A 26,842-nucleotide genomic window follows, 5' to 3' on the forward strand; every position below is an offset into this window, starting at 1 on the left:
AACAAAAAACAAAACTAATTAATGAAATTGAATATATTTTCAAATGTTATTTGATATGATTTAACAGATATTAATTACAAACCTTCTAATTTAAGATAAAATATTAGAAGGTATTTAGGTTAAACTACATTACAAATATTAAACTAAACTAAAATTATTTAAGAGATTGACTAATGAAAATTTTATAACACTAAAGTGCAGTAAAAATAATAATATTATATTAGTAAGAAATTCAATAGATCCTCCTAATTAATAAAACAAATTAGTTAATCAAAAATCATTTTTAAAGAATCTTTGATAATTTTGATCATTATGATTTATAATCAAGTAAAGAGAGGATCCTAGTACCAAACTAGTCAAGTGGGTGCACCAAATCAACTTAACCCATTGTAAACTATTTTCATTTTTCTCCCTCCCGCTGACTCTATAAACCTAATATTAGTTTCCACTTTAATATAATAATAATTCATCCTAATTGCTAACGAATTCACGAAAGCTACAGTATGTTGTTTCCCGCTTTAGTGGTGTATAAATACCCTTCTTTACCTCTTTCTCTCAACTCACATCACAAAATCTCCAACACAAAGCTTCTTCACAGTGAAGCAACAATGGAGTCTCTTCCACGACTCTCCTTTGTATCATGCATTGCCCTTCTAGCCTACTTCGCATTCCTCGCTTCCGCTGAACATCACGTCCGTCAATTCGTGGTAAGCTAAGCTACTCATGTTACATCAAAGCTTTTTGGTATGTTTTCACGAACGAATGTGATTAATGTAAATGTGTAATCGACGATGACTTTAGATTGCGCCGAGACCAGTGACGAGGCTGTGCAGAACTCACCAAAGTATCACTGTGAACGGTCAGTTCCCTGGTCCAACGCTCGAGGTCAGGAACGGTGACTCTGTCGCAATCACTGTTATCAACAGAGCCCGTTACAACATTAGTATCCACTGGTAATTTAATAGATTTGAACATCATATTTAACAAACATATTCACATATGTTTTGTCACGTTCTGCTCTGTTTTAATACTCTGTTTATGGAACAGGCATGGACTTAGACAGATGCGGAATCCATGGGCTGATGGTCCTGAGTACATAACACAGTGTCCTATCCGTCCAGGACAAAGCTATACTTACAAATTCACAATCGAGGACCAAGAGGGTACACTTTGGTGGCACGCTCATAGCCGCTGGCTAAGAGCCACCGTCTATGGTGCTCTCATTATTTACCCTCGTCTCGGTTCTCCTTATCCCTTCGTTATGCCTAAACGTGACATCCCAATTCTTCTTGGCAAGATTTTATAACTTCTAACCACTTCAAATTGCATTTTTTTGTTCTTTTTATAGTCACGTCTAATGCTAAATACTTGTAATGAAAATTAGGGGAATGGTGGGATAGAAACCCAATGGACGTTTTGAGGCAAGCACAGTTCACGGGAGCAGCAGCTAATGTCTCTGATGCTTACACAATTAATGGTCAACCAGGGGATCTTTACCGCTGTTCCCGGGCTGGGACCATGCGTTTTCCAATTTTCCCTGGCGAGACTGTTCAGCTTCGAGTCATCAACGCTGGTATGAACCAAGAGCTCTTCTTCTCAGTCGCCAACCACCAGCTCACAGTCGTTGAAACTGATTCCGCCTATACAAAACCATTCACCACAAATGTCATCATGCTCGGTCCTGGTCAAACCACTAACGTCCTCATCACTGCAAACCAACGACCTGGCCGTTACTACATGGCAGCTCGAGCCTACAACAGCGCAAACGCTCCGTTCGACAACACAACCACGACTGCCATCTTACAGTACGTCAACGCTCCAACAAGACGTGGACGTGGTCGTGGTCGTGGTCAGATGGCTCCGGTTTTCCCTGTTCTTCCCGGGTTCAACGACACCGCAACCGCAACAGCTTTCACCAACCGTCTCCGGTACTGGAAACGAGCTCCAGTACCACAACAAATCGACGAGAACCTCTTTTTCACCGTCGGGTTGGGACTAATCAACTGCGCCAACCCAAACAGTCCACGTTGCCAGGGTCCTAACGGGACACGATTCGCGGCCAGCATAAACAACATGTCTTTTGTTCTACCACGTAGGAACTCCGTCATGCAAGCTTACTACCAAGGCATGCCCGGAATCTTCACTACTGATTTCCCGCCTGTTCCACCGGTGCAATTCGATTACACCGGTAACGTTAGCCGCGCGCTATGGCAGCCAATAAAAGGAACCAAAGCATACAAGCTTAAATACAGAGCTAATGTTCAGATTGTGTTACAAGACACTAGCATAGTCACGCCTGAGAATCATCCCATGCATCTACACGGATACCAATTCTACGTTGTTGGGTCAGGTTTTGGTAATTTCAACCCGAGAACAGACCCGGCTAGGTTTAACCTATTTGACCCACCAGAGAGGAACACCATTGGGACACCACCAGGTGGTTGGGTAGCAATCCGGTTCGTCGCTGATAATCCAGGTTAGATCATTTGATATTTTCTACTTATCAAAGCTTAAGTGATCTTATTGACTGAAAAAGTGAAAAACAAAATTTGACATATAATTTGGTGTAATGCAGGAGCATGGTTTATGCATTGTCACATTGATTCACATTTGGGATGGGGTCTGGCTATGGTTTTCCTAGTTGAGAACGGTCGTGGACGGTTGCAATCAGTTCAGGCTCCACCGTTGGATCTTCCAAGATGCTAATAAAAATCCTCTACCGTTGGATCTTGTTTTGTTATAATTTTTTTTCATTAATGAAAAAGGCTTTGTGGGTAATTGATAATTTGATATGTTAAAGATGGTGAACTGCTCTATTGAAAGTGGTTCAACCTTTGTACTTTTGTTATTTTCCTCGTAATAGAGAGAGTGTTTTGGATTTTTCCTATTATAAGTTTACCAAATAAAGCTGTGTTCTTCGATCATCATCCTCTTCTAGCTGACTTTCCCAAACAATAGCAACATATCCACTCCTCAAGTTTACGAGAAAATAATTCGAAACAAAATAAGTAAATAACGTCGTTGCAGTTGTTGTAGACATACCATGAATTGTGAGAATATAAAAATTACAAAAAGGCAATGACATAATCCCAATGATCCAAACACCACCACCAATCGATCTCTTTATATTATTTTGAAACACAAGTCGATATATACAAACAATAAGACACAAGTGGTATCGGTGAAAACACAATACAGAATTGTTGAAACACCAAAGTGAACAAACACACACATTATTCTTACACAACCCTAGTTTATACTCCAATCATCTCCACAAATGGGATAAAAAAAAAATCCTGTAAAGTTTATTTATTATTATTTTTTTTTTTTATCTAAGGGAAAGAAAAAAAACGGTTGGTCTGATACTCAACTTCCTCCATCTACTACTATCATCATCATCTTCGTTAACTCCGCTGAAGCTTTTTTCTTGTTTTAAAAGGATTATTACAACTGTTCCCTTCTCTGAATGCACTCACTGCTTCACCTTACTACTATCTTACGCACCTCTCCTGCTAATTCTCTTATCCTGCGCACCCCTCTCTCCGCTATGGCCACCGCCGCTTCCTCTTCCTTGCTCCTCCCTTCCGTTTCTCTTAACAATCTCTCCTGCTCTAAAAATGCCTCCTTTTGCTTCCCCGCCAAGAATCTCAGCCGATCTAGGGTTTCAATGAGCGTCTCCGCTGGATCTCAGACTACTACTGTTCACGACTCTCTGTTCGCCGATTACAAACCCACCACCGCGTTTCTATTTCCCGGTCAGGTAACTTTGTCTCTAATTTTTCCGATTACTGGACTTGGATTGATTCGTAGCGCAATGTTATCTATCTGAACAGTGATAATGTGGATTCTGATATAAGAAAGTTTATTGATTTCGCCTCAATTTAGAACATTTCGAAGTGCCCAGATTGAAAAGTTTGCCACTTTTGAATTTTTTGGTTCTGGTTTCACAGTTTACAGGTTGATTTGATTGTAATTATAGTGTAGGGCTCTGACCATATAGCTATTTTGCAATCCCTCAGAATTTGTGATGAGTTTGGTAAATCTCAGGGAGCTCAAGCCGTAGGAATGGGAAAAGAGGCTCAGAGTGTTGCAGCAGCTGGAGAGTTGTATAAGAAAGCTAATGATATCTTAGGGTACGTTCCTTATTGTTAAAAAGTTGGAACCTTTTTGTTTGTTTTTTGTTCACTTAGTGTGAATGAATAAACTAAATGGTGGCTTTCAGGTATGATCTTCTGGACATTTGTGTTAGTGGACCAAAAGAGAAGCTTGATTCCACGGTCATAAGCCAGGTATCTTTCTCTTCCATATCTCTCAGTCTTTGCAACATTTGGTTAGGGACAACCGGACAAGTTAGGATTTATGATCTACTTTCTTGTTAGTGTCACCCTATATCAAGCAGAACTTAATTTTTTTATGTGATATTTCCTTTTAGTAGTTTATGAAATTCATGTACAGTATGTACGATTTGGTATGGTTTCTAAGTTCTTGGTCTATCATTTTTCCAGCCTGCTATTTATGTCACAAGTTTAGCAGCAGTTGAATTGCTCCGTGTTCGTGAAGGCGGAGAGCAAATAATTAACTCGGTTGATGTGACTTGTGGTCTCAGTTTGGGAGAGTATACTGCTCTGGCTTTTGCTGGAGCCTTCAGGTTAGTTAATAATACAACTCAGGGGAGTTAAAGATACCGAGATTAGGATAAGTTAACACAAAACATATTGGGCTTTTTGTGATAGAATGAGAACTGTTTTCTTAGGTTACGTCTTAGTTTATCCATTTGCTAGTTAATAGAATGATAGTGGTTCCAAATCTCGGACTTTCAGATATCATTGTAAGACCACATGTTACTGTACTTTGTTCCCTTTTACCTATGTGCATCATCACCTAAAGTACTTTTGTTCTTTTCTCTGTTACTGCTTTTATTCTCAAGCTTCGAGGACGGGCTGAAGCTTGTAAAACTTAGAGGAGAAGCCATGCAGGTAAGATTGAAAGCTTCTCTGTATATTCTTCATCGATTAAGTTTAGGTTGATGTTGTGACGGCTGAAATTCACAGTGATCTTATTTTACCATTCGAACTTCGAATAGCTGCATTGACAAAGTTTTTGATAAAATGCCTTTTCAGGCTGCTGCAGATGCTGCTAAGAGTGCCATGGTTAGTATCATAGGGTTGGACTCAGAAAAGGTTCAGCAGTTGTGTGATGCAGCAAATCAAGAAGTAGATGAAGCTGACAAAGTTCAGATTGCAAATTACTTATGTCCGGTATATATATGTCCTCTATGAATCTTTTATATTCAAAACTTGTATAAAATCATCTTCACATTCCATATTATGGTTTGCATACAGGGTAACTACGCAGTATCTGGAGGTCTTAAGGGAATTGAAGCTGTTGAAGCCAAAGCTAAGTCATTCAAGGCTCGAATGACGGTATCCGCTCTCTCTCATTCCCTTATCCTATGTTTTGCCGTCTTCCTTATGCTATATAAGAAACATGATTGTTGGCACCTTGTTCTGTAGGTGCGTTTAGCTGTTGCAGGTGCTTTCCACACTAGTTTTATGGAGCCAGCAGTCTCGAGATTAGAAGCTGCATTGGCAGCAACGGAGATTAGAAGTCCGAGGATCCCAGTGATCTCGAATGTCGATGCACAGCCTCATGCAGATCCAGACATGATTAAGAAGATACTTGCACGCCAGGTAAGAAACCAATACTCAGTAAAGCTATGTATTCCTCTTTTTTGTTGGCACGCAAAGATGAAGCAAAAATTCATATGTTTGTAACCGCAGGTGACATCTCCAGTCCAATGGGAGACAACAGTAAAGACTCTCTTATCCAAAGGACTTCAAAGCAGCTATGAATTGGGACCTGGAAAGGTATTTTTTCTAGCCTCGTAATCTTCTCCGTTGTAGATTGATGTTTATTCTTCTTTCTTCTAAGTTGTGTGTGTTTTGTGGCATTTTCAAACACCAGGTAATTGCAGGGATATTCAAGAGAGTAGATAAAAGCGCCAGCGTTGAAAATATCAGTGCTTAAGACTCTGCCTAGCGTTTTGTAATTCAGTTGAGAATCACTAATAATAAGTTAATCTAAAATTTATGTACTGGTGCTTCAGTAGTTTGAGAATTCAAAGTTTTGTATGGAATATTTATTTGAAACTTTACATGATATATGTATTGAGAGAGATATCTTTTTAGTTTCAGTTGAAGAGAGTGGCAATCCCAAGTTTGTGTTATATAATACTGTTTTTTTGGGTTTTGTTGCACTTTGATTCAGGGGGACATCATCTACTATGAAGTTATAAGAATTGTTGACAAAAAAAAATAAGAATAAAAAGAAAAGAGTGAGCTCAGGTTAAAGCGAGGTTTATATCACATCCGAAGATTCATCACCACAGCTCAATTTACTTTCATCATAGCTCACATGTTCATGCACCTAGCCGGGAATCGAACACGGGACCTATGCTTAGCAAAGGATAATTCTACCACTAGACCACTGGTGCTTATTATTTAAAATGGTAACATTTATTTATTTATACGTTGAAACTTAAAACTAACATCTCAAATGCGAGTTCGAGCATATTTCTTTTTGAAGGTTTTGCTAGTCATGTGAACTTGTTTGTAATTGTAATTATGGATTATTGGATGGTAATTTCACTTTCACCCGGTTCCAAATGATACAAGATGGAAATTAATTTCTACATGTCGAATTTTGTAACCTTTCCTTTATTAAAAGACATTAGCGGTTACTATTTACTAAATTTGTCATCCATTTTTTTTGGTCATTCACCAAAACGGCAAGATCTTACTAGAGGATCATTGACACTACATGAATTTCAATACAAATAGCATTGGAAAAAGAACCATTGACAAGAAAAGCCTTTTACTAGAGGATCAATAAGTAATCCAAGATATATATCGTCTAATGAGAAACTCATCTAAGTCCGTGTTATCATGTTTTGTAGCAATATTTTTTCATATATATGTGGTGTAAGACATTGATGAATGTAACTAAAAGTTGTCCCTTTGCGCAACCTCATTGCCTCACTCAACTATTTTACGAAATAGAAAAATCTATTTTGTTTTTGAAGAAAATCCTAAAACTTCCTCCGAGAATATAAACTCCTAAAACTTTATCAAAAAAGAAAAAAAGAAAAAAAAGATCTCAGTCAAGAGGCAACACATCCGAGAAGTCAGAATAATGTGAAGCCACCGCTAAACCCGTTTTTTAACTGTGGCAGGGTTCTATTCTACAACTAAACCACGGGTGCCAAGTATTACTTTTAAAGAGGCTTCTCAAACAATTACTTTTTTCAGAAATGCACACCCTTTTTCTTAAGGAATAAAATGTGTACGTACAGGTTCGTGATGCTCTTTGTTAATGATGATGTTGTGCAAGATTAAGTTTTTTTTCTTAGAGGCCAATGGCCTATGGAATGGAAGCAATGGTGAGTAACTTGTAATTAACCACTTGTTCATCCTTGAAAAAGAATCAGTATGTTGATAAGGTTCACTTTTCATGTTTATTTTACAGTTTGTTCCAGAAGGTTACCTCTTTGTCTTTAGAGCTCAGAGGGGGAACAAGAAAAGGAAAAAAAAACAAAGAGCTCAGAGGTGTGGCGTATATCAACCGAAAGTTCGGGAGAATGCGAAGGACCCAACCAACGCTTAAACCAATTTCATCACAGCTCAAATGCACCAGCCGGGAATCGAACCCGGGTCTGTACCGTGGCAGGGTACTATTCTACCACTAGACCACTGGTGCTTTGATGCTGTAACAGGGGATAAGTATATTAATATAATTAAATTCACTCAATTTGGACACAAAAAGGCCTTTTCAATACAAGAAAATCTATAAAAGACAAAGGTGGACAAATATGTACATATAAATTTGATCAACAAAAAGCTGTGTTCCCTCCTCTTTCCCAAAACTTACTGTGAAATGATGGTGTATGGAGTTACACTGATCTACATTTTGTATATAAAAATGTATCTAAATTGGTAAAATATGTATATGTATCTAAAATGCGACTAAAAGATGCCAGCTCGTCAGTGTGGTTGCTGTAAGCCAGTGAGAAATTTCGGTAAAACTATGAGGTTAAAATGCATGTAACTTTACTCAAAGTAGTAGTAGTGCCGTAGTGGTAATAGCTTAATTACCAAATGTGAAACCAAGGGTGCTAATAAGCGTTTTGTTGCAGATCATGATCGAGACAAAAGACACAACGGATCAACTCAAAGCACCAATTGTTCCCAACTGGAACTTGTGGCTATCGCTCATACTTTGTTGTTGTTTATTATTTGCTTTGCAGTCACAATCTATAATAACCAACAAAATTAACATCACATGACACACTTTTAAACGTTACTAGTTGGGGTGTAAAAAATAATGATCCGTTGAGTGCTGAATCTAGGAGCGAAGTGCTGTAGATGGCTAACCAAATCAAAAAGGAGAGATATATATACGAGTGCTGAATCTCACTTTTAAATGTTACTAATTGGGGGGTGTTACCAATATTTGATATTTAATAACGGGGCTAACCGGTAAAATATATATGAAAAAAAAGAGAACAAAAATAGAGATGAGATTGATGTCTTCTCAAGCTTGTGCAAATGCAAATGTGTCACACTCTCATTCTATCCTACCAATCTATATCTGTCAATTTTAACTCTGTCCGTAGCCGAAGAAATCACAATTTTTATTGTGGGTTTTAAAAACATAGAACATGCACAAAACAAAATAATTAGAGAGCCCTCTCTTTATCTAGGGTTTCCACATTAGCAGCTATGTCATCACATTTATTGCTAAAACAAAACATTAGAAGTAAAATTAATTTTAGACTTTATATTGTTATCTTTCATTAAATGAAGCCAATAATTTAGAAAAAAATATTAAAAAACAAAATATAAAAAGATACAACACAAACATATGAAAAGTATGAATACAGATTAGATAAATATAAAATTAGATAATTCTATCTTAACATATAATGTGTAAATATTTTTAGATAAATAGAAATAGGAAAAATAAATTTATCATATATCTAACACTACAACATTCATTTTAAAGAGTTACAATTGTTTAGTAGAATAAAAAAGTGATTTTTTTTTTTTTTGAAATAATAAACTAAAGTTTAAAGATTTTACTCATAATAAAAAGTAATTATCTTTAAAGAAAAAGAACACATTTAAAGCTTGAGAATGTATTTGTTAATGTTAATTCTAGAGTATCAATTCACAATAACGGTTAAGAAAATAAGAAAAATTCAGTACATATTATCATTTATAAACATAATATAATAACGCTTAAAAAAATAAGAAAGATACACTCCATATTATTATTTATAAACATAATATGATAATTAATTAGTAAAAAATTATGTATTATTTAACTTTTCTAAATTTGAAATGGTGATTTTAAAAATAACAGAATATCTAAAAAGGAGAATCAAATATTAATCACTATATAGAAAATTAATATAGATTGAAAATGATCAAGGTGATTTGAAATAAAACAAAAAACTATTTTATTTGTAATCATTGAACAAAATGAACACTTTTTCTTTATAATTTGTTTAATTTTCATCCATATGCAAATGGTATTTGAATAATTTTTCAACCTTTTCAACTCAAATGGTGAAAATCGGTTGAATAAGGGTGCAAATGGTTGCACAATTAAAAAGGTTGAAGGAGTTGAAAAAAATTATTCAACCAAGTTTCACCATTTGATTGGAAGAAGTTGAAGAAGTTGGAAAAATCTATTCAACCCATTCAACCTAAAAAGTTGAAAAAATAAACTAATCCTACAGCAAAAATGTTCAACTTGTTCAACCACTATTTTGGAGATGAATGGGTTGAATATTTTCCAACTCAATTTTGTTCAACTCATTTTTTTAACTTTATGCAACCATTTGCAGCATAAGTTTTTTTCAACTTTTTGAGATTTTAAACTTTGCAACCATTTGCACCCATATGGGTGAAAATTAAACATTATAGCTGAATGGTTGAAAAATGTTAGTTGAAAAAAAAAGTTGAACAATATTCAAGGCTACAAATGGTTGCAAAAAATTGAATAGGTTGGAAATATTAAGTTGCATAAAATTGGATAGATTATCATTCAATATATTCTTCTCGAGAAATGTGGTTGAACAAAAATTTGAATGGGACAATTCAAACTTTCAAAGTTAAGAAGTCAGTTAACTTAAAATAAAAATAAAATAAACATACAGTTTTGCAACTTAAGGCTTTTCAAACACAAAAAAAAAAAAGTTTAATCTGATTGTACATATATATTAGGATTTAGCCCGTGGTACATCACAAGACAACTTTTTCTTTTATTTGTATATATAATTTTAGTGATTTTATATTATAATTCATTAAGTTTATTTGATTTTTAATATAGTTGATGGAGTGTTATATTTTTTTTTAGTGAAGTTGTGTTACTGAATTATGATTTTGTATATATATTTCATAGAAAATATCATAATTAAGGTAGATAAATCATTGTGGTTTGCATTATTCTTGATTAGACTTGATTTATTATAAATATTTCAACCAAATTTTAATATTAATTTAAATGGCAGAAAATTAATCATATAAATCTTACTAATAAAAAGTTAGAACATAAAATGTATTTTGATCTATTAAAAAAAGGAAAAAAAAGAGCTCAGAGGTATGGCAAATCTCAACTGAAAGTTCAGGAGAGTGCGAAGGACCCAACCAACGCTTAAACCAATATCATCACAGCTCAAATGCACCAGCCGGGAATCGAACCCGGGTCTGTACCGTGGCAGGGTACTATTCTACCACTAAACCACTGGTGCTTGTTGCTTCTATCTCTTCTGATAATTTTATTATAGCCTTTTATTCTGACAACATTCACAATTTCACACAAGTCACAACCACAGGATTGAAAAGAGAGAGAGAGAGAGAGAGAGCAAGAAGTCGGAGGAAATGGCGATTCCAATGACGAGAATGATGGTTCCTCAGGCACGACCATCGCTTCGTCTCTCACACACCAACCTTCCAAACTCAACTCGTAACTTCCTCTGTCTCTGTGCTCCATCAGAAATCCAACCACTTCGGTCTGGCTCTTTCTTTCCCTTGGCTAAGTTTGCTGAAAGTTCATTACTTTGCTCGAAACTGAGGACTCATTTGTCCAAATATGTTTGCATATTTCATTTAGGCCCGAACTCTCTTTATCTATCGGAACTCACGCAATCCCACATCCAGATAAGGTACATCAACTCTCTGTTGTCTTCTTCAATGGATGTAATGAATTAGGATTTGCTTAGAGAAGGTTTATGCAATTAAAAATCGACCTTTAGTGTCGGAATAGGTAGAGAAAGGTGGTGAAGATGCTTTCTTTGTGAGTAGTTATAGAGGAGGAGTCATGGCTGTTGCAGATGGTGTCTCCGGGTAAGCTTTGGATTGCTTATGGTAACTTTGAGTTGAGTTTGTTTCTGGGTTTATCTCATCTTTGTTAAAGTTTGTGTCTTTTTGTCTCAGTTGGGCTGAACAAGATGTTGATCCTTCCTTGTTCTCTAAAGAACTTATGGCTAATGCTTCTCGTCTAGTTGATGATGAAGATGTAAGATTTTAAATCTCACTGCAAGTATTAGTTTAGTTTTATCTTTTGATTTTCTTGAATTGGAACAGGTCAGATATGATCCTGGTTTTCTCATTGACAAAGCTCATACCGCAACTACCTCCAGAGGTTCTGCCACAATGTGAGGTTTTGAATGATTTTGTCCTAATTGTTATTCAAGGTTGGTTTTTGTCCCTTTTTGGATAGCTTGATGTCGAGGTTATTGGTGAAGCAGTATTCTAGCTATGCTTGAGGAGGTGGGAATTCTCAAAATAGGCAATGTAGGGGACTGTGGACTTAAACTTCTTCGTGAAGGTTTTTTGTTCCTTCTCTTATCCTTCTGTAACCTGAAATGCTTAGATTCTTTCAGGTTCAGCCTTTGACAAAGAGATTGCCTTATTCTCATTTTCAGGTCAGATTATTTTTGCCACTACTCCACAAGAGCACTATTTTGACTGTCCTTACCAACTTAGCTCTGAGGGATCTGCTCAAACTTATCTAGATGCATCGGTATATAAATCTTTACCAACTCTTCATGATTTTTGTTATGTATTGTACCTCTCTGTAATATGCTTTTGCAATTCAAGCAGTTTAGCATAGTGGAAGTACAGAAGGGAGACGTGATCGTGATGGGTTCAGATGGGCTTTTCGATAATGTGTTTGACCATGAGATCGTTTCGATTGTGACCAAGCATGCTGATGTTGCTGAATCATGTATGTATAGACCATCTCTCTTGATATCTAATCTGAAGTTTAGAAGTGACATGGTTTGTTTTGCTTCAACTATTAACAGCGAGGTTATTAGCTGAAGTGGCGAGTAGCCATTCAAGAGATACAGAGTTTGAATCTCCATATGCATTAGAAGCAAGAGCCAAGGTAAGATTTAACTTGATCTAAGAATGAATTTTTAACATGTATCTAAAATTCATGTATATGCGTTTTGTCATAATAGGGGTTTGATGTTCCTCTCTGGAAGAAGGCACTAGGAAAGAAGCTTACAGGTAAATAAACAACAATGTTGAAGCATGATATGCTAAACAATGGGTAGTTTCTGAGTTGATCTTTGGTTCTGAAAATTGCAGGAGGGAAGCTTGATGATGTCACTGTGATCGTTGCCAAAGTTGTTAGCTCATGAGTCACTCTGTTCATGAGAAAGTTTATGTGAATTTCTCTTTATTCTTTTTGTACAAGTCCTTGTAGAAACTTGTCCCTTTCTCTCAATAAGAAAGTGTTTTCAAAAATATAATTCATCCTTGTGAATACTCTTTAAGCTCATCTATCTCTTTATAGTATATTGTCACAAAAACAAATAAAAATACAAAACTTCTCTGCCAATGCAAATCTGAAAAAAGGCCTTGGGTTGTGCAACTCTAATCTGACAACATTATTAAGTAAAAACGAATCATTATACAAACAGAGATCTCTCTAAGAGCTAGTGTTAACACTAACAAACCAGTAGCTCTATGAAGAATCAATCACCTGAATCAGGCAAGCAAATAAGCCGAATGCATGTTTGTGTCCCTTTTCAAGCTACGTTTGATTCACCATTGAGATCTCCAAAGAAGGATTTGACTGTTTCATAAGTGGACCAGCAGATAGCAGCTGCTGGAGCGTGGAATAGCATTCTTGGTAGCCATCCTCTGGCTAGTCCTCGATAACCGTCTTTCTTCACAATTGTTCGGAACACATCGCTTATTGAACTGGTCTTGAAACGATCACAACCACACACACCCTGAAATACATAACCAGAGAAATGTTTTTAAAAATATCCAAGAAAGTGTATTGCCAAAGATTCTAAGCTTAGAGCTGACATTTTATTGATCTCTCTTCATCATTTAAGTCAAAACTGATATCACACAATTAGGAACATATCCCCTAAATTAAGTAAATTTTATGCCACAAATTCTACACCTTTAGTCGCCAGTTTCAAACCAGAATTAGTTAAAGCTATGCCACTTTTACACCGAGGACACTTACAGCTCAACACGACTAGATAGTTTTCCTACCTCATAAACTTAGACAAATTTCAAACCAGAAAGATATAAACTACACAATAACCACAGCCAAACACTATGTGATTGTCAAACATTAAGTAGACAAAAGCATAAACCACGAAAATCAAAACAAGTTAATCTAAAGAACCTAATCCTAGTCCAGTTGTTGAGTTACATGATCACAAAGTAACTATGTGTAATGCAATCAAGCATCTAGTATACACCTATGTGTTTATCAATAATCACATTGGCTATTATCAGATAACGCAAAGTCAATAGCTTTAGAAATTTCAACTCACCTGACACTGCAATTGCGTCTTAACAACATCAAGCGGAGTAGTTACAACAGCCGCTAACCCACCAGCAGCAGCTCCAGCAGTAGCATAAACCAACCAACCTTCCTCATCCTCTTCACCACCAGCGTGTTCAGGCAACATCTCCCTCAATCCCTTCTTAACCGCCTCATAAGTAGTGAAGTGAACAGCAGTAAACGGAGCATTCATCAACACAGTAGTTCTATACGAAGCATAAAAAGCACCAAACCCTTCCTCACGCATTACCCTACTAATACAATCCCAAACTCCCTTATAAGTCCCATTCCCAATCTGTAACCTCTGCTTAACCATATCCATTGGAGTAAACACAGCATCACTCGATATAGTAGCGAAAACACCCGAGATGGCGTGTGCAGCAGAGTTATTAGGGTTCCCACCAGATAAAAACTTCTTGGAGACTTCATAGAATGAGAAATAAACAGCGTGAGCTGGTCCAGCACCAAGCCCCATTGCCCAAATACCTCTGTACAAAGCAGATGGACCATCGGTTTTGATAATTGAACGGAAAGCTTGACGTAAACCGACTGGTTTGATGGGACATGAACGGAGAGCTTGCATATGGGTTTTGACTGTATCTACTGGAAACATAGCCATGTGTTCAACAGAGCCAGCGATTGAACCTGCGACCATGAGCTGCCAGAATCGGAGAGCTGTGTTTTGAGCTGGAACGACGATTGCTGGATGAAAATCTGGTGGTTGTGGGATTGGACGGAGATCGGATTCTGGGAATTTGGATGCAGTTGTGGCTTCTGTCGCCATTGTTTTTTAGGATTGAAAGGTTTGAGCTTTTAGGGAGGGTAGAAGATGAATCTGAAGAAGGGGGAAGGAGGAGGTTGTTAAATTAGGGTTCCGAGAAGGTTGGAGAAATACCAAATCTGGAGATTTCTCCGACCAGAGAGAGGAGCGGCGGTTTAACTAAAGACATATAGGACAAGGAGGAACACCTCTGTCTTGTCTTGTGGGCTTTTAAACACACACCCGTTCGCCAAGTAATAAATATTCTTTTGTCTTAAACTTCCTTTTTAGCCTGTTTAGTGTTTACCATTATCGGATCCTAATACAAAATATTATGGATATGAATATTCGAAGCAAGATAATATCCTAAAATAAATAAGTAAAAAAGAATATTTGAATTTCACTAAAAGAGAGAGGGAAATTAAAAAAAAAAACTGAAGTTAAAACTAATTTAAGCTTCTATAGTCAATAACTCAAATATGTTCTGGAAACAAAATAATTGTCTGTCCTCCACAAATAACAACAACAAAAAAAAAGTTTTAGGTTCTTTATTTTTCTGTCAGATGTATGATTTTTAGATTTTATAATATATATTACAAAATGAGATGATAATTGGAACAACAATTGAAAGAAAGAGTAGTAATGACTAAAGACTTTAACGTTCAAACTAGATAAATTTAGTATAAATAGGATCATGAAGAAACTCTTTTCTCTAATATTTAGGATTCCGTTCGAATAGAGCGTATACGAATCAAAATAAGGATAGAACTGAACGGTTGTGTCATTCCTTGTTGTTGTAATGAAAATGCGTGTGAATAGATCATCCGCATGAGTCGAGACAATGCTAAAAGGTAGTAGACATGTTGGTTGGTGTAATAGAGATAGTGCTCAGGGCTCTGCCTAACTTCAGAAAAAATAAAAAACAAAGCCAACAGCTTTATGCTTTTATATTTTATTTAACGTAAAACAAACGAACACGGAACACTAATATAAAGACGAAACGAAAATGCACAAAATGAATGAAATAAAATTACAAATAACACAGTTCTACAAACAATCTTAAATTTGAATATTTAACAAACTTAGACCCTAATCGTTCACAATAGAACTCAAACGATCTTGGTAATATCTTTAATGAAAGCGTCGATGTCAGTATCAGAAGAACCACTTTCTGCAACCGCACCTCGACATATCTCACTGAGATCACAAACCCTTTTTCTCATCTCTTTCCCATCTTCACTCTCTCCATCCATAAACCTTATTACCAATTCCTTGATCTCATCACTCACTATCAGCAGCTCTGTCTTCTTCCTCTCGATCCTCATTCCGACCCTCCACTCGTCAACAATTAACTTAGCGTTCAGAAACTGATCCCAAGAAACAGGAAACGCAAGCATTGGTACACCCGAATATATCCCTTCCAATGTCGAGTTAAACCCGCAATGCGTCCAAAACCCGCCTACAGCTTTGTGACAAAGCACACGCAGCTGATGGCACCAGCTCACCACAAAACCCGAGCTACCTTTAAGAGACTCCTTAAGCTTCAACTCACTCTCACGAGCTACCCAAAGAAACCGGACTCCAATCTCTCTCACACCTACCACTATCTCCTCCATCTGAGCTTGAGAGACCGAAAGAAAACTCCCCTGAGATATATAAAGCACAGAGCTTTCTGGTTGCTCGTCAAGCCGTTGAATGTAATCGGGTTTGGTGCCATCATTTCCAACGGATATATCTTCAAAGGGTACTAACGGACCAGTGGCGTAAACAGGGAAATCAAACTTGGAAGTGAAAAAGTCGATGGCTTTTGGTTCGAGCTCATATGCAGAAGGGAAGAGAAGGTACTTGGCTTTGGAGAGCTCACCGAAAGACTTTTTGAATGCATTGAAGATCTCATGACAATAGCCGTGAGAGATCTGCAAATCACGGATTCGCGTCGGAGACAAACCCGGGATGTAATCAACGATCTCCTCAAGTTTTGATTCTACAAACAATTAAAGATTCAAGAATCAAGAATTATGTCTAAAAAGGATTGAACTTTACGATTTCTATCTAACAAAAAATGTAAACTTTTCTATCTGAAACAGAGTATACCTGAAACAAAAATATGAACTTTGCTATCTGAAACAGAGTATATATACCTGATGGTTCTACCGGGAAATGGCCGTGACTTGCGAGAAGATCTGAGTGAATGAAGAGAGAGAGAATCGTGGCGGACGTGGTCCAGAAAGAAGCCACCGGAATGTTCCTTTTTGTGCCGACACGCACTGCCCAAATGATGTGAGTGTCTGCGATGATTGCGTTAGGAGGTGGAGAGCTGAGACGGTCAAGTAGCTGCTCGAAGGGCTCCTCTAATCTGGTGAAGACGGCGTCGACGAAGCTGATGAAGTCGTTGGCCCGGACGAGTGCGGAAGGGATGAGATTTGGGAGAGTGGCGAAGTGGATCCGGTTAGGTTTCGGGTCGGATCCAATGAACCCGAGCCATTCTTCTGTGACGACGAATGTGACGATGAGGTTTGGGTCTCGCCGGACGAGGCGTTTGCAAAGGTTTAACATTGGGTTAATGTGGCCTCTTCCTGGCCAAGGCATGGCCACCACGTGGCGGAGTTCGAGTGGCTGAGGTTTGATTAGATCCATAGGAATATGTGAAATGAGTGATTCTGGTTAATGTAACCGAGTCTGAGAAGATGCATAGGATATATATGTCTGAATAAAACCAGCTTTTATAACATCTGTTGTCTTATTGCTTTTTCAATTAGTTTGTAGCTAATATCAAATCTGCTGTTTTGAACGTTTTCAGAAACTTGAAGTAACGGGTGTACTCTTTTGAAGAAAAAACCAAAAATGTGTCAGCTCTATAATGTGACTGTGTCTAGATATTTTTCTTACGTTTTTGGATGTTTTCTCTCCTTTCATTTACCATTTACTTTTGTTGAAAACTAGGATGAAAGTGAAAATTTGAAATGATTAACATTGTTAATTTTATATTTAGAGTGAAATTTTTTTAGTAATTTTTAATTGTATAATATAAAAGTCAGAAATAATAACTAAGATGAATTAACCAAATTAGTTAAATAAAATATTTGTTATATATATATAAATAAAAAATCGATTCAGTAATAATAAGAAAATAATATTAAAGATATATAAAGTTAGGTTTGCTGAATCATACTCAGATAATTAATTTTAAAAGATATTCACATAGAATCAAATTTGAATTATTATTCTATCCAAATTTATAAAAAATAATAAGAGAATTAGGGAGAAAGAGCTCCCGCAACTGCAACCAACTAAATTGGTTAAAAAGATAAATCTAAGAAAAATTAGAAATCACAATTAATTACCTAAATTAATACTTGAAAGAGATGATCAATACAATTAGATGGAAAACGACACCAAACAAAAGTTAGATGAATGAATCAATAAATAAAACAATCCAAAATTTTTAACAAAGATGAGTGAATTAATGTTGATTAATAAATTGAAAGAAAATAATACTCAGAATTTTTAAATTTTGAGGTATTAAACAATAGTCAAATGACAAAAACTTTTTTCAAGGTCCATAAAAAAAATACATTTATATATATATATATATATATATATAAACAAAGATGTGTAATACAAAAATGTGCGAAAACTAACAAATGTGAATATTGAAAGCTGGGTGTACGAGGAAGAAACACAATTGTTGGATCAAAATATATATTGCAACTTTTAAGATAATTAACAAATCTAAACAGTTAGATGAGATAATAAAAATAATCTCATCCGTTATATTTAAATTGACCCCTAAAAGTGAGTTTGCTATAATTATAAACATATAAATCTATGATTTTATTTATTAACTTGTAAGTTTAAAAAATACTTAGAAAACAATAAATTCGAGATTTGTTTTTGTATTTCATAAAAGTTTATATATAATAAACAAAGAGGTGTAAATATAAAGGTGTAAAATATAAAGGGGTGAAAAAAATGTGAACGAAGATACAGATTGTGGAGGCAATGGGATTTTTATGTTGAGTTGAATCTATCTTCTCGCCTATCATTTTTTTTTCCCCGAATAACACAACTTCCTGTTATATTAACAATGGGAAAAATGCTAAAAAAAACTCGAAGTTATTTTTATTTGGACGTTTAATACCCAATGGTTTTGGATTGGAATAATAATACACCAAATAATAAAAATGTGTTATATAAAACCCAAAATAATTAGTTTTGTTATTTTCATACCCACGATTTTTCAACAAAATCAAAATTCTAATTTTATCCCTGGTTATCTAATTAATTATTAATTTTATATTAAAAAATCTCGGTTTTCTGTTAACCATATCAAACCGAGTTAACCGGTATTTAATTACTTTTAAAACCGTTTCTTCAACCTTCCGCTATCGGGTTGGTAATTTTTTGATCAAGATGGAGCAGACTCGATCGGGGAACAATTCTGGGCGAGTTGTTGTGTTCATTTTTATTTTTTTGGATCATACAAAGAAGAAGAAATCGGAAATTCCATAAACTCGAAAAAAAACCATGGAAGTATCAAGCTTGGAACCAGAAACTAAATCAAGAGGATTCGAAGAGTTGTTAGTTTGGTAATTAAAAGCATGATGGCTCTTTATAGAACTCAAAGACTCGAACCCAGAATTAGATCGAGTAGCCATCCAACTAATCAAACCCTATAAACCCGTTCACACCATCTAAACCCAAATTTTTCAACTTTAAAAAAATAAGATTGAAACTTTAACACTCAGAAATCAAATCCAAAACCCCAAACCCTCCTTTGATCAGATGTTAAAAAAGATACAAACTTTGAGGAGGTGAATCATCTTACGCCATGGAAGAGAGCCAAACGAAGCTTGAAACTTCTTCACCTTCTAACTCCGATGAAACTCTTGCTACTGAATAATCCCGCAAATCTCACCCATCACCGATTTCTTCTTCTTTGTATGATCCAAAAAATAAAAATGAACACAACAACTCGCCCAGAATTGTTCCCCGATCGAGTCTGCTCCATCTTGATCAAAAAATATCCAACCCGATAGCGGAAGGTTGAAGAAACGGTTTTAAGAGTAATTAAATACCGGTTAACTCGGTTTGATATGGTTAACAGAAAACCAAGATTTTTTATATAAAATTAATAATTAATTAGATAACCAGGGGTAAAATTAGAATTTTGATTTTTCATTTATTGAAAAATCGTGGGTATGAAAATAACAAAACTAATTATTTTGGGTTTTATATAACACATCTTTATTATTTGGTGTATTTTTATTCCAATCCAAAACCATTGGGTATTAAACGTTTAAATAAAAATAATTTCAGGATTTTTTTAGCATTTTTACAATTACCTCTGTTATATTCTGTCTCAGTTGATCTTTGATCTCTCGGCGTTCCATGTTACCTCTTTGCCGGTTTCTTATTTCTCTCTGTTTCCTTATTAGGGTTTGTGAAAATTTTGATTTAGATCTTAAATTTTATTATACTTTGTACTCTGTTAGTAATTTTGTATTGAATGTTTATATGTCTTGTAGGTCTGCTTAAGGCTAGACCTGTGGTTTAAGATCACCTTTCATTTGAATGTCAGATTACTAACTAGTTTCTTTCCCCTTTATCTCTGGTTGTCTTAGCTACAGCTCTGTTTAGTGTTTGATCATACTCTCATATGCTTGTGACGTGGGTTTTTTCTTATGTGAATTACTCCCGTCCTTTATAGGTATATTGAGGATGCATGGGAGGCTAGTCTTCGTCTGTCTCATGACAGTTGTTAACTAATAACTAGTGAGGTTGCTTCTCTATGTTTGTATTTTATCTTACTCTCATATGCTGGATTTTTCATCTTTGGTTGATTTAGGTTTCATGAACTGCTTTTTCGTGGGGTTTGATTCTTGGTTATTTTTTATTTTTTTTTGTTATAGTTCACTGGTATTAATTTAAGAGAAGTAAGCTTTGTGTTCCTCACTAGTTTCCTCAAGGATTGTTCTCAATTGGTATTGTTTCCTTTTTGTTATTATTCTCCTCTGTATGTCTTATTGTATTTTCCATGAATCACTCTTTACTCTCATCCTTTGCAGTCTACTTCCTTTTAAAATGGGTTGGCAGTTGGCACTGTATTTTTCTGTCTTATTTATGATGGATGTGTCTACTAAAGTAGTTTTTTGCATTGACCATCTTTAAGTCTGAGCTTTTCTGATGCAGAATCTAGACATGTATTGTTTATTCAGGTTTTCATTCCTCTTTCCTTTGTGGATCTTCTGCAATCTGTTGATTTATATTGCCTGCATTAAGAGAAGAGAATGAGTCTTCTATAGTAGCTGGCCCAATCCGTTTGTGTCGTCTCTCTACAACTTTTGTGTGAGATCCTTCTTTAAAAACAAACAGAGGGAATCATATGGGTAGACTCTGAAGAATTTACAAAAAGGTTTCAGAACTGAGCAAAGGCAGTGTCAAAATTACAAATCATTAATGTGTACGTTGACCAAAATTGAACTCCATAATCACTTAGTTTCCTAATAAATTCAAAATATATATATATATATATATATATATATATATATAGATTTTATGTGGAAACACTATTAGACAAGCTGGTTTGATCCTTTGGTTAAGTTAATTAGAATATATTTCAGGTTTAGCCGTAACCTTTGGTATATAAGTTTAAAATTTGTTACGATTAAGAAATAATTAAGAAATCTATTTCACAAATCTCTTTGTTCATCGATTCTAGCTATCATTGTAACAAGCTGTTACAATGTACCGGTTATTTCTTTACGCGACCCGAGAACCGTAATCTGTTTACTCGGTTTGATATGAAACCTAAAACTCTAGACAAATGGAAGATAACTTGTGGTGCAAGTACCAAATGTTTAGCAAAGAAACGTGGAAATTTATGAATGTTACAGTCTTAAACCATAACAATATATAAAACCACGCAAATCTGTGTATTCTACCTTTTATACGGAGTTAAATAATAGATCATATTAATATCAAATAAATAAATTGTTGACAAAGAAAAACTTAAGACGACATTGATTTGGTTCATGCAGGTCGGTCGAATGACTTGGTAGTTGCCGCAGAGATGGGAGATGAAAAGGAAGGAGAGAAACGCGGGAGTGATGATCGAATAAGAGGAGTCGAAGAGGAACCATATATCCAAAGATTAGAATTTGTGGGATGGGATTTGTAAAGCCGATAACTTAGAATCCTCCACATATATTCACAATCCTTTGTCTTCGTTCTCCTTCTTCGTCTTCTTCATATTCCTATTCATGTTGCTTTCATGGCTCAATTAAAATGCAAAGAGGATCGAAACAAACATGAAACGATGATTCGAGCTTTTTAATATTTTATTTTGGTGAGAAATTAGACGATCGAAGTGAATGAAAAGAGATGCTAGATTTAATATTAGCTTTATTTTCGAGTGTATGAGTAGTACTGGTTTAATTTGGTTTGCGTTGATTTTCTAGCAAACGTATAATTTATTTCCGGTTTAGTTTCACTGACCAATGAATACATTTAAGTTGAATGAAAGAAAAGAACAAAAAAAAAGAAGGAAAAATGAATGAATCGAGCAGTAGCATAGCAGTTGGCAAAAAAAAAAAGAAGCAAAATAGAAGAAAAAAAGGAAATTATGTATATTCGAAAAAAAAATAAGAAGCCTTTGCTCGATATCGCGTCCTCAATCGTGTTAGTGTTTTCTGACCGTTGGAGAAGAGATCGTATGTGAACCGTTAGTGAGACCAAGAAAAAGAAAAAAACTTTACATGAATCTCTCTCTAACGGTCACTTTAGAAATTTACCAAACAAAAAAAAGAAAAAAAGAAAAACTTTACATGAATCTCTCTAACGGTTCACTTTTGATATGGACGCGCACGCTTCTTCTCTATGATTACGTCTTCAAGGGTTTTGTTCCTCTCTCTCTCTCTCTCTAATACACTATCTTCTCGCTCGGTCTGTTTCGTTGGTGGTTACATTCATCTAAACTAGTCTCTCTGATGTTTTTCTTTGAATCGATCATTGGATTTTAATTCTTTTCTAGGGTTTGGTTCCTAACTTGTTGTTTCTGTTTAATTATTTTCCAGGCTTTTATCAATCGATGATGTTATAATGGGGCGACGGAAGAGCAAACCTGAACAAAGTCGCAGTCGCAGAGAAGAGAGGCCCAAGAAAGAACAAAATTGGTAAAGCTTTTAATTTAAATCTTTCATTGATTTCTCTCTCTCTCTCTCTCTCTCTCTCTCTCTCTCTCTCTCTCTCTCCGTTGTTGTTTGTGTTCATTATAGAAGACATAACGATAGGTAACCCTTGATGATGATATATATATATTTTTAATATACACAGATTACAACAGATATCATTCAACAACTCGAAAAACCCTAGATCCAGATCAAGGTCACCGAATCTTCCTAACCCTTGTTGTTTGTTTGTGTTCACTTCATCATTCAGCGCTAACTCTAACATCTGCTCTGTTTTTTTTTTTTTTTTTTCCCTTGGGTCGTGAATGATGACGACGAAGATGATCGTTGAGGCCTGAAACGATGGCGTTTTGGAAATTCTGCGAATTGGGGCTTTTGGTGTTTGTTGGCGACCCATAGGGTCCATTAATTGAGACGTCGTCGTTTTCTTTTGGAGCATCGTCTTCTTCCATCCCTTTTTTTTCAAAACGGAAGAGAGGAGAGAGGAGTGAGGATCTGAGCTTTTGGTGTTGATAAAGAGCAGTACCTTATTCTTCTTAATCTCTACTGATTCGCTTTTAATTATTAGCTTTGATTGATTTATTTGACTCTTTCTCTCTCTCGTTGATGATTCAGAACACAATCGTCGCCAACGTGCTTGCTTAATTAAGGTAACAACATAATAAACTGGTTCTACTGATTTGATTGACGAATTTTATTATCTGTTCATTTGTGTTGCTTTGAGATTTGTTTCAGTGTTTCCCTTCATATTACTTATTTTTTAAAACAATTTGCTGAACTGGGAATTTTTATTTATAATTTAAAAAAAAAAAAACAATTTGCAATTAACTGGGATATGAAGTGGAATTTTGATAATGGTGCTGGTTGTTCCTGTTCTCCTACCGTCACACCACATTGATATAGAGGTATGTTTTATGATGATGGTCTCACTATCTATTGATCTTACTTGTATTCTTGTTAATGACTTGTGGATTGCATTGATTCCATTATGGCAGGTAATGAATTCATTCGATGTGGCAAGGTCTTCCAATTTCAGATTGCTGATGCGCTTTGATCAGATGTTATTTTGGCGAATTGGTTTTTCTTTTGGTGTTGTTGCATTATAGCTCAATAAATCCTCACTGACTTGCTTCGTGTTTCTGCTTTGAAGGTGGCTTTCTCCATTGCTATTTATTCTCAGCCTGCCGTTGTTAAAGTTAACGCCATACTTATCTCGGGTTAGTTATCTGTTTCTTTGTGTTGCTTTAAGTTTTGCTAATGATCAGTGCTTCTTCGTATTATTAAATTTGAAAACAGTTTGCAATTTGATTAAATGGGAATTTTGTTGTTGTATTGACATGATTTGAAGTGGAATTGATAATATGGTGTTGGTTCTTCCTGTTCTCCTAGTGTCATCACCACATTGATATAGGTATGTCTGATTTAGCCTTAATTTTATGATGTCAAACTATTTCTCTTTGTGATTTCATTATCTTCATAATGTTGTTACCTTTATCTGCGTGTTTTGATTGCATATCCACAGCCTGACATCCTTGTTCGTGGTTTTGCTGGTTGGAATTCTAGGTTTTCCTTCAAGGTACCCTCTCTTCTTATTGACACTCTCGTAGTCATTCCATCACTGATCGAATTGGTGATGCTTTTATTTGATGGATCTTTTTTCTCTTCTCTTGTCTACATCTTCAGGTCCTAGTATTCTTCCTCTTTTACCGATTTTTTTTTTCTTTTTCTTCTTTCTATAGAAGTGAAAACACATCTCTGTCTCTCTTTGTTGCAGATCATGAGGAACCAGGATTACTGTGTTTGATTTCTGAGTTTTAACTTTCAGGTTACCTCACATCTTTACACCTTTTTGCCTATCGGTTCAATATTGGCTAATGTTGGTCCTTTGTACTCACATTTTCAGATGAGAGATTGATGATCCACAGATTCTTTCCTACACCAGTTTGTTCTTAAACTTTGTCTTTTTTTTAACTATTTTTTTGGTATTCAATATGTCTTTTTAACGAAAATGTATTTCTCTTTGATGCAGATAGGAGGACTGATGTGATAAAATCTTACCTTTGGTCTGTCATCTTTTTAAGGTTTCTTCTTCTGTGCGACATCTTTGTATTACCATCCGTCTTCATTACAACCACAAGTTAACCTTTGTTCTCTTATGTCTCAGTTTATCTTGAAGGAGGATGCCTTTGATCTTCTTCTGAGGATGCTTATCTTGAAGGAGATTCTGCCACGATCCAATGTTTGTTTGTTCGTTCTCTTGACTTTATGATTTATTGATTTAACATGTTTTTGACATGAAAGTTATAAAGTTTGGATTTATATTCTTGCCAGACATAAAGTTTTGACGTTTATGATTCGTTTTACCATTACGAACGACAGACTGTGGCTGGCTTATGATGAGTATTTTGTTTCATATCTCACAGGAGGCTTTTGAAGACTATTGCGTGAATATCCGGTGATGTGTACATCCCTCGGGGGTGTTTCTGTCCCTATCAATATTGGTAATGTGTTGTGTTTGACTATATATGTCTCTCTATTTAAGTGTTCATTTGGTCTTAATTTTGATTCACTTATTAAATTGGTTTGGTTGATAACATGTCAGAGCTGGCCTGTACGTACGCCTAGGCCAGTTGCATCAAAGCTTGCTGCCGATACTCCTCTACTTGCTGGGCAGGTAATTACTCAATTTTCTTTTCTTCTAAACAGTGATAGTCAATTAAAGATGTGTGTTGTTGATTGCTTTCATTTCCTGTTGTCAGTGTGTTATCCCTTTTCACTTCTGTTCTTGGTTCCATCCCTGGTGATTCTGGTTGTGGGAAAGCTGTTATCAGTCAGGCACAGCAAAAATATTATATATGGAAAACGTTAAACAGTGGCAAGGTAAACAAAAGTATGCTCTGCTTATCCTTTTCGAAAGCTTAGATGCTCTGAAATGACAGCTGAGAGTAATAGACTGTTTGTAATTTGTATTGCATGCTAACCACGACAGGCCATAACTTGAATCATTGTCCAATTTGTGAATAAAAGCTTGGGATTATGTTTTGATTTTTGGCGTTGCTTGTGAATGTTGCTAGGAAATTTTTAATAAACATTTGTCGTGCAGGTCGTTCCAGGATATGGCCATGTTTTTTTTGGCGTTTCACCTCCTGGAGGAGACTTTTCAGATCATGTGACTTCTGCAACCCTTCGTATTATGCAGGTAGTTATGTCTGCTTCCCTATCTTCCATTGTAGATGTACATATTCATATATCTCGATTGAGATAAACCAGATGGTGTTTGGTTTTAGAACTGCCGCAGACTCGTATTAGCATTGTTTTTCTTTTTCTTTTCTTCTGCAGGTCTTCTGAGGTTTGGACAAAAAGCTTGCCCAGAGAAAACATTCTCCCTCTGTCGATTGGTTGATTTCATACTCAAAGTATTCAACGGTATGCTTACGTATTCTCAGTTCAAACCTGTCTTGGTTTACTCTCTCAAAGTATATAACAAGTTCCTTTTTTTCTTTTTTCTTCAGGCATTGAATTCGTTCTATGAGAAGTTCGATCGAAATTTCATCAACATCATTAGGACAAAGGCGAGAGAGGTTTTGCAGAGGAAAAAGACGATCTTGATGAAATTGTCCAGGTACGTGTCACTTCGGAGTATCTATCTTACTCGGCAGGGTTTGTTCTCAGACCTCTATTTTATGGCCAAATCCTCTTCTCTTCTCCATTGTTCTTTCTCTCTCTCAGGTTCTGAGCCAAACACTGCAGTCAAGTAATGTCCAAGGAGCCTTCTTCAATCGGGCTCTTACTTAAGCTCCTCTCTATACCAGAGGTTTTCTTTTTATACATCTTCGCATATAATTTGGTCTCATTCCTCTCTTCACCATCGTTCTGACTTGTTGGTTTGGTCTAACTTCTTTTTTTTATCTGGTGTTTCAGGATCTCCGGTTCTTGGTGTGGGGGTTTACGGCATCTTTGGCCAAAGCGTCGGGATCACAGGTTATGCTTTTTAATGGTTGTTACTTTGACG

The 26,842-nt window shown here is 35.8% G+C and overlaps 5 protein-coding genes, 1 long non-coding RNA gene and 4 other non-coding genes across 19 annotated transcripts; 4 read left to right on the forward strand and 6 right to left on the reverse strand.

Moving 5' to 3' along the window:
* Positions 1 to 489: 489 nt before the first annotated feature.
* LOC104786642 (laccase-3-like) lies at positions 490 to 2,924 on the forward strand. Its single transcript, XM_087449996.1, has 5 exons — positions 490 to 707; positions 802 to 953; positions 1,048 to 1,292; positions 1,385 to 2,476; positions 2,576 to 2,924. Exons 1-5 carry the CDS (start codon positions 504 to 506, stop codon positions 2,704 to 2,706), a joined length of 1,824 nt encoding a protein of 607 aa, XP_087306122.1. The 5' UTR covers positions 490 to 503; the 3' UTR covers positions 2,707 to 2,924.
* A 230-nt stretch (positions 2,925 to 3,154) lies between these two features.
* Positions 3,155 to 6,193, forward strand: LOC104786643 (uncharacterized). The gene is made up of 10 exons (XM_010512092.3): positions 3,155 to 3,760; positions 4,048 to 4,133; positions 4,223 to 4,289; positions 4,506 to 4,648; positions 4,928 to 4,976; positions 5,121 to 5,258; positions 5,343 to 5,423; positions 5,514 to 5,690; positions 5,781 to 5,867; positions 5,965 to 6,193. The coding sequence occupies exons 1-10, from the start codon at positions 3,467 to 3,469 to the stop codon at positions 6,025 to 6,027; spliced, it is 1,185 nt and encodes a 394-aa protein (XP_010510394.1). The 5' UTR covers positions 3,155 to 3,466; the 3' UTR covers positions 6,028 to 6,193.
* Positions 6,194 to 7,594: 1,401 nt separating this feature from the next.
* LOC147943657 (small nucleolar RNA snoR114) lies at positions 7,595 to 7,681 on the reverse strand. Its single transcript, XR_015558811.1, has one exon. It is a non-coding gene; the product is annotated as a small nucleolar RNA snoR114 (small nucleolar RNA).
* A 3-nt stretch (positions 7,682 to 7,684) lies between these two features.
* On the reverse strand, positions 7,685 to 7,755 carry TRNAG-GCC (transfer RNA glycine (anticodon GCC)). The gene has a single exon. It is a non-coding gene; the product is annotated as a tRNA-Gly (tRNA).
* Positions 7,756 to 10,652: 2,897 nt separating this feature from the next.
* Positions 10,653 to 10,739, reverse strand: LOC147943658 (small nucleolar RNA snoR114). Its single transcript, XR_015558808.1, has one exon. It is a non-coding gene; the product is annotated as a small nucleolar RNA snoR114 (small nucleolar RNA).
* On the forward strand, positions 10,689 to 12,818 carry LOC104786644 (putative protein phosphatase 2C 26). 2 transcript variants are annotated; one of them, XM_010512093.2, is made up of 11 exons: positions 10,689 to 11,074; positions 11,176 to 11,227; positions 11,329 to 11,408; positions 11,499 to 11,580; positions 11,649 to 11,719; positions 11,813 to 11,892; positions 11,990 to 12,087; positions 12,168 to 12,291; positions 12,371 to 12,453; positions 12,530 to 12,578; positions 12,660 to 12,818. In XM_010512093.2, exons 1-11 carry the CDS (start codon positions 10,944 to 10,946, stop codon positions 12,710 to 12,712), a joined length of 903 nt encoding a protein of 300 aa, XP_010510395.2. In that variant the 5' UTR covers positions 10,689 to 10,943; the 3' UTR covers positions 12,713 to 12,818. The 2 variants fall into 2 exon arrangements, with proteins under 2 accessions (XP_010510395.2, XP_010510396.1); XM_010512094.3 differs by having other exon boundaries at positions 10,856 to 11,074; positions 11,318 to 11,408.
* TRNAG-GCC (transfer RNA glycine (anticodon GCC)) lies at positions 10,743 to 10,813 on the reverse strand. Its single transcript has one exon. It is a non-coding gene; the product is annotated as a tRNA-Gly (tRNA).
* Positions 12,809 to 14,900, reverse strand: LOC104786645 (uncharacterized). 2 transcript variants are annotated; one of them, XM_087449997.1, is made up of 3 exons: positions 13,871 to 14,893; positions 13,057 to 13,309; positions 12,809 to 12,952 (listed from the first exon to the last, which is right to left on the reverse strand). In XM_087449997.1, exons 1-2 carry the CDS (start codon positions 14,663 to 14,665, stop codon positions 13,103 to 13,105), a joined length of 1,002 nt encoding a protein of 333 aa, XP_087306123.1. In that variant the 5' UTR covers positions 14,666 to 14,893; the 3' UTR covers positions 12,809 to 12,952; positions 13,057 to 13,102. The 2 variants fall into 2 exon arrangements, with proteins under 2 accessions (XP_087306123.1, XP_010510397.2); XM_010512095.3 differs by having other exon boundaries at positions 12,809 to 13,309; positions 13,871 to 14,900.
* A 657-nt stretch (positions 14,901 to 15,557) lies between these two features.
* On the reverse strand, positions 15,558 to 17,433 carry LOC104786646 (UDP-glycosyltransferase 87A1). The gene is made up of 2 exons (XM_010512096.3): positions 16,783 to 17,433; positions 15,558 to 16,625 (listed from the first exon to the last, which is right to left on the reverse strand). Exons 1-2 carry the CDS (start codon positions 17,276 to 17,278, stop codon positions 15,751 to 15,753), a joined length of 1,371 nt encoding a protein of 456 aa, XP_010510398.1. The 5' UTR covers positions 17,279 to 17,433; the 3' UTR covers positions 15,558 to 15,750.
* A 5,660-nt stretch (positions 17,434 to 23,093) lies between these two features.
* On the forward strand, positions 23,094 to 25,677 carry LOC147943659 (uncharacterized). 8 transcript variants are annotated; one of them, XR_015556760.1, is made up of 13 exons: positions 23,238 to 23,352; positions 23,446 to 23,480; positions 23,672 to 23,735; positions 23,981 to 24,047; positions 24,179 to 24,241; positions 24,353 to 24,406; positions 24,605 to 24,655; positions 24,734 to 24,771; positions 24,860 to 24,911; positions 24,995 to 25,069; positions 25,254 to 25,331; positions 25,433 to 25,504; positions 25,590 to 25,677. It is a non-coding gene; the product is annotated as an uncharacterized LOC147943659 (long non-coding RNA). The 8 variants fall into 8 exon arrangements; XR_015556765.1 differs by having other exon boundaries at positions 24,220 to 24,241; XR_015556761.1 differs by having other exon boundaries at positions 23,297 to 23,336.
* Positions 25,678 to 26,842: the final 1,165 nt, after the last annotated feature.

Source organism: Camelina sativa, chromosome 5, assembly GCF_030686135.1.
Source record: "Camelina sativa cultivar CO46 ecotype springtype chromosome 5, ASM3068613v1".
Lineage (NCBI taxonomy): Eukaryota > Viridiplantae > Streptophyta > Magnoliopsida > Brassicales > Brassicaceae > Camelina > Camelina sativa.

Bases quoted from the DNA above. Each gene is read 5' to 3' on its own strand.
- LOC104786645 (XM_010512095.3), bottom strand. From the start codon at position 14,665: ATGGCGACAGAAGCCACAACTGCATCCAAATTCCCAGAATCCGATCTC. The intron at 13,310-13,870 runs GTGAGTTGAAAT...TATGTATTTCAG, and splicing joins AGACGCAATTGCAGTGTCAG to GGTGTGTGTGGTTGTGATCG.
- LOC104786644 (XM_010512093.2), top strand. From the start codon at position 10,944: ATGGCGATTCCAATGACGAGAATGATGGTTCCTCAGGCACGACCATCG. The intron at 11,228-11,328 runs GTACATCAACTC...GTGTCGGAATAG, and splicing joins CAATCCCACATCCAGATAAG to GTAGAGAAAGGTGGTGAAGA. The intron at 11,720-11,812 runs GTGAGGTTTTGA...TTGGTGAAGCAG, and splicing joins TCCAGAGGTTCTGCCACAAT to TATTCTAGCTATGCTTGAGG.
- LOC104786642 (XM_087449996.1), top strand. From the start codon at position 504: ATGTTGTTTCCCGCTTTAGTGGTGTATAAATACCCTTCTTTACCTCTT. The intron at 708-801 runs GTAAGCTAAGCT...CGATGACTTTAG, and splicing joins ATCACGTCCGTCAATTCGTG to ATTGCGCCGAGACCAGTGAC. The intron at 1,293-1,384 runs GCAAGATTTTAT...AATGAAAATTAG, and splicing joins TGACATCCCAATTCTTCTTG to GGGAATGGTGGGATAGAAAC.
- LOC104786643 (XM_010512092.3), top strand. From the start codon at position 3,467: ATGCACTCACTGCTTCACCTTACTACTATCTTACGCACCTCTCCTGCT. The intron at 4,290-4,505 runs GTATCTTTCTCT...TCATTTTTCCAG, and splicing joins ATTCCACGGTCATAAGCCAG to CCTGCTATTTATGTCACAAG. The intron at 5,424-5,513 runs GTATCCGCTCTC...CTTGTTCTGTAG, and splicing joins CATTCAAGGCTCGAATGACG to GTGCGTTTAGCTGTTGCAGG.
- LOC104786646 (XM_010512096.3), bottom strand. From the start codon at position 17,278: ATGGATCTAATCAAACCTCAGCCACTCGAACTCCGCCACGTGGTGGCC. The intron at 16,626-16,782 runs GTATATATACTC...AATTGTTTGTAG, and splicing joins TTTCCCGGTAGAACCATCAG to AATCAAAACTTGAGGAGATC.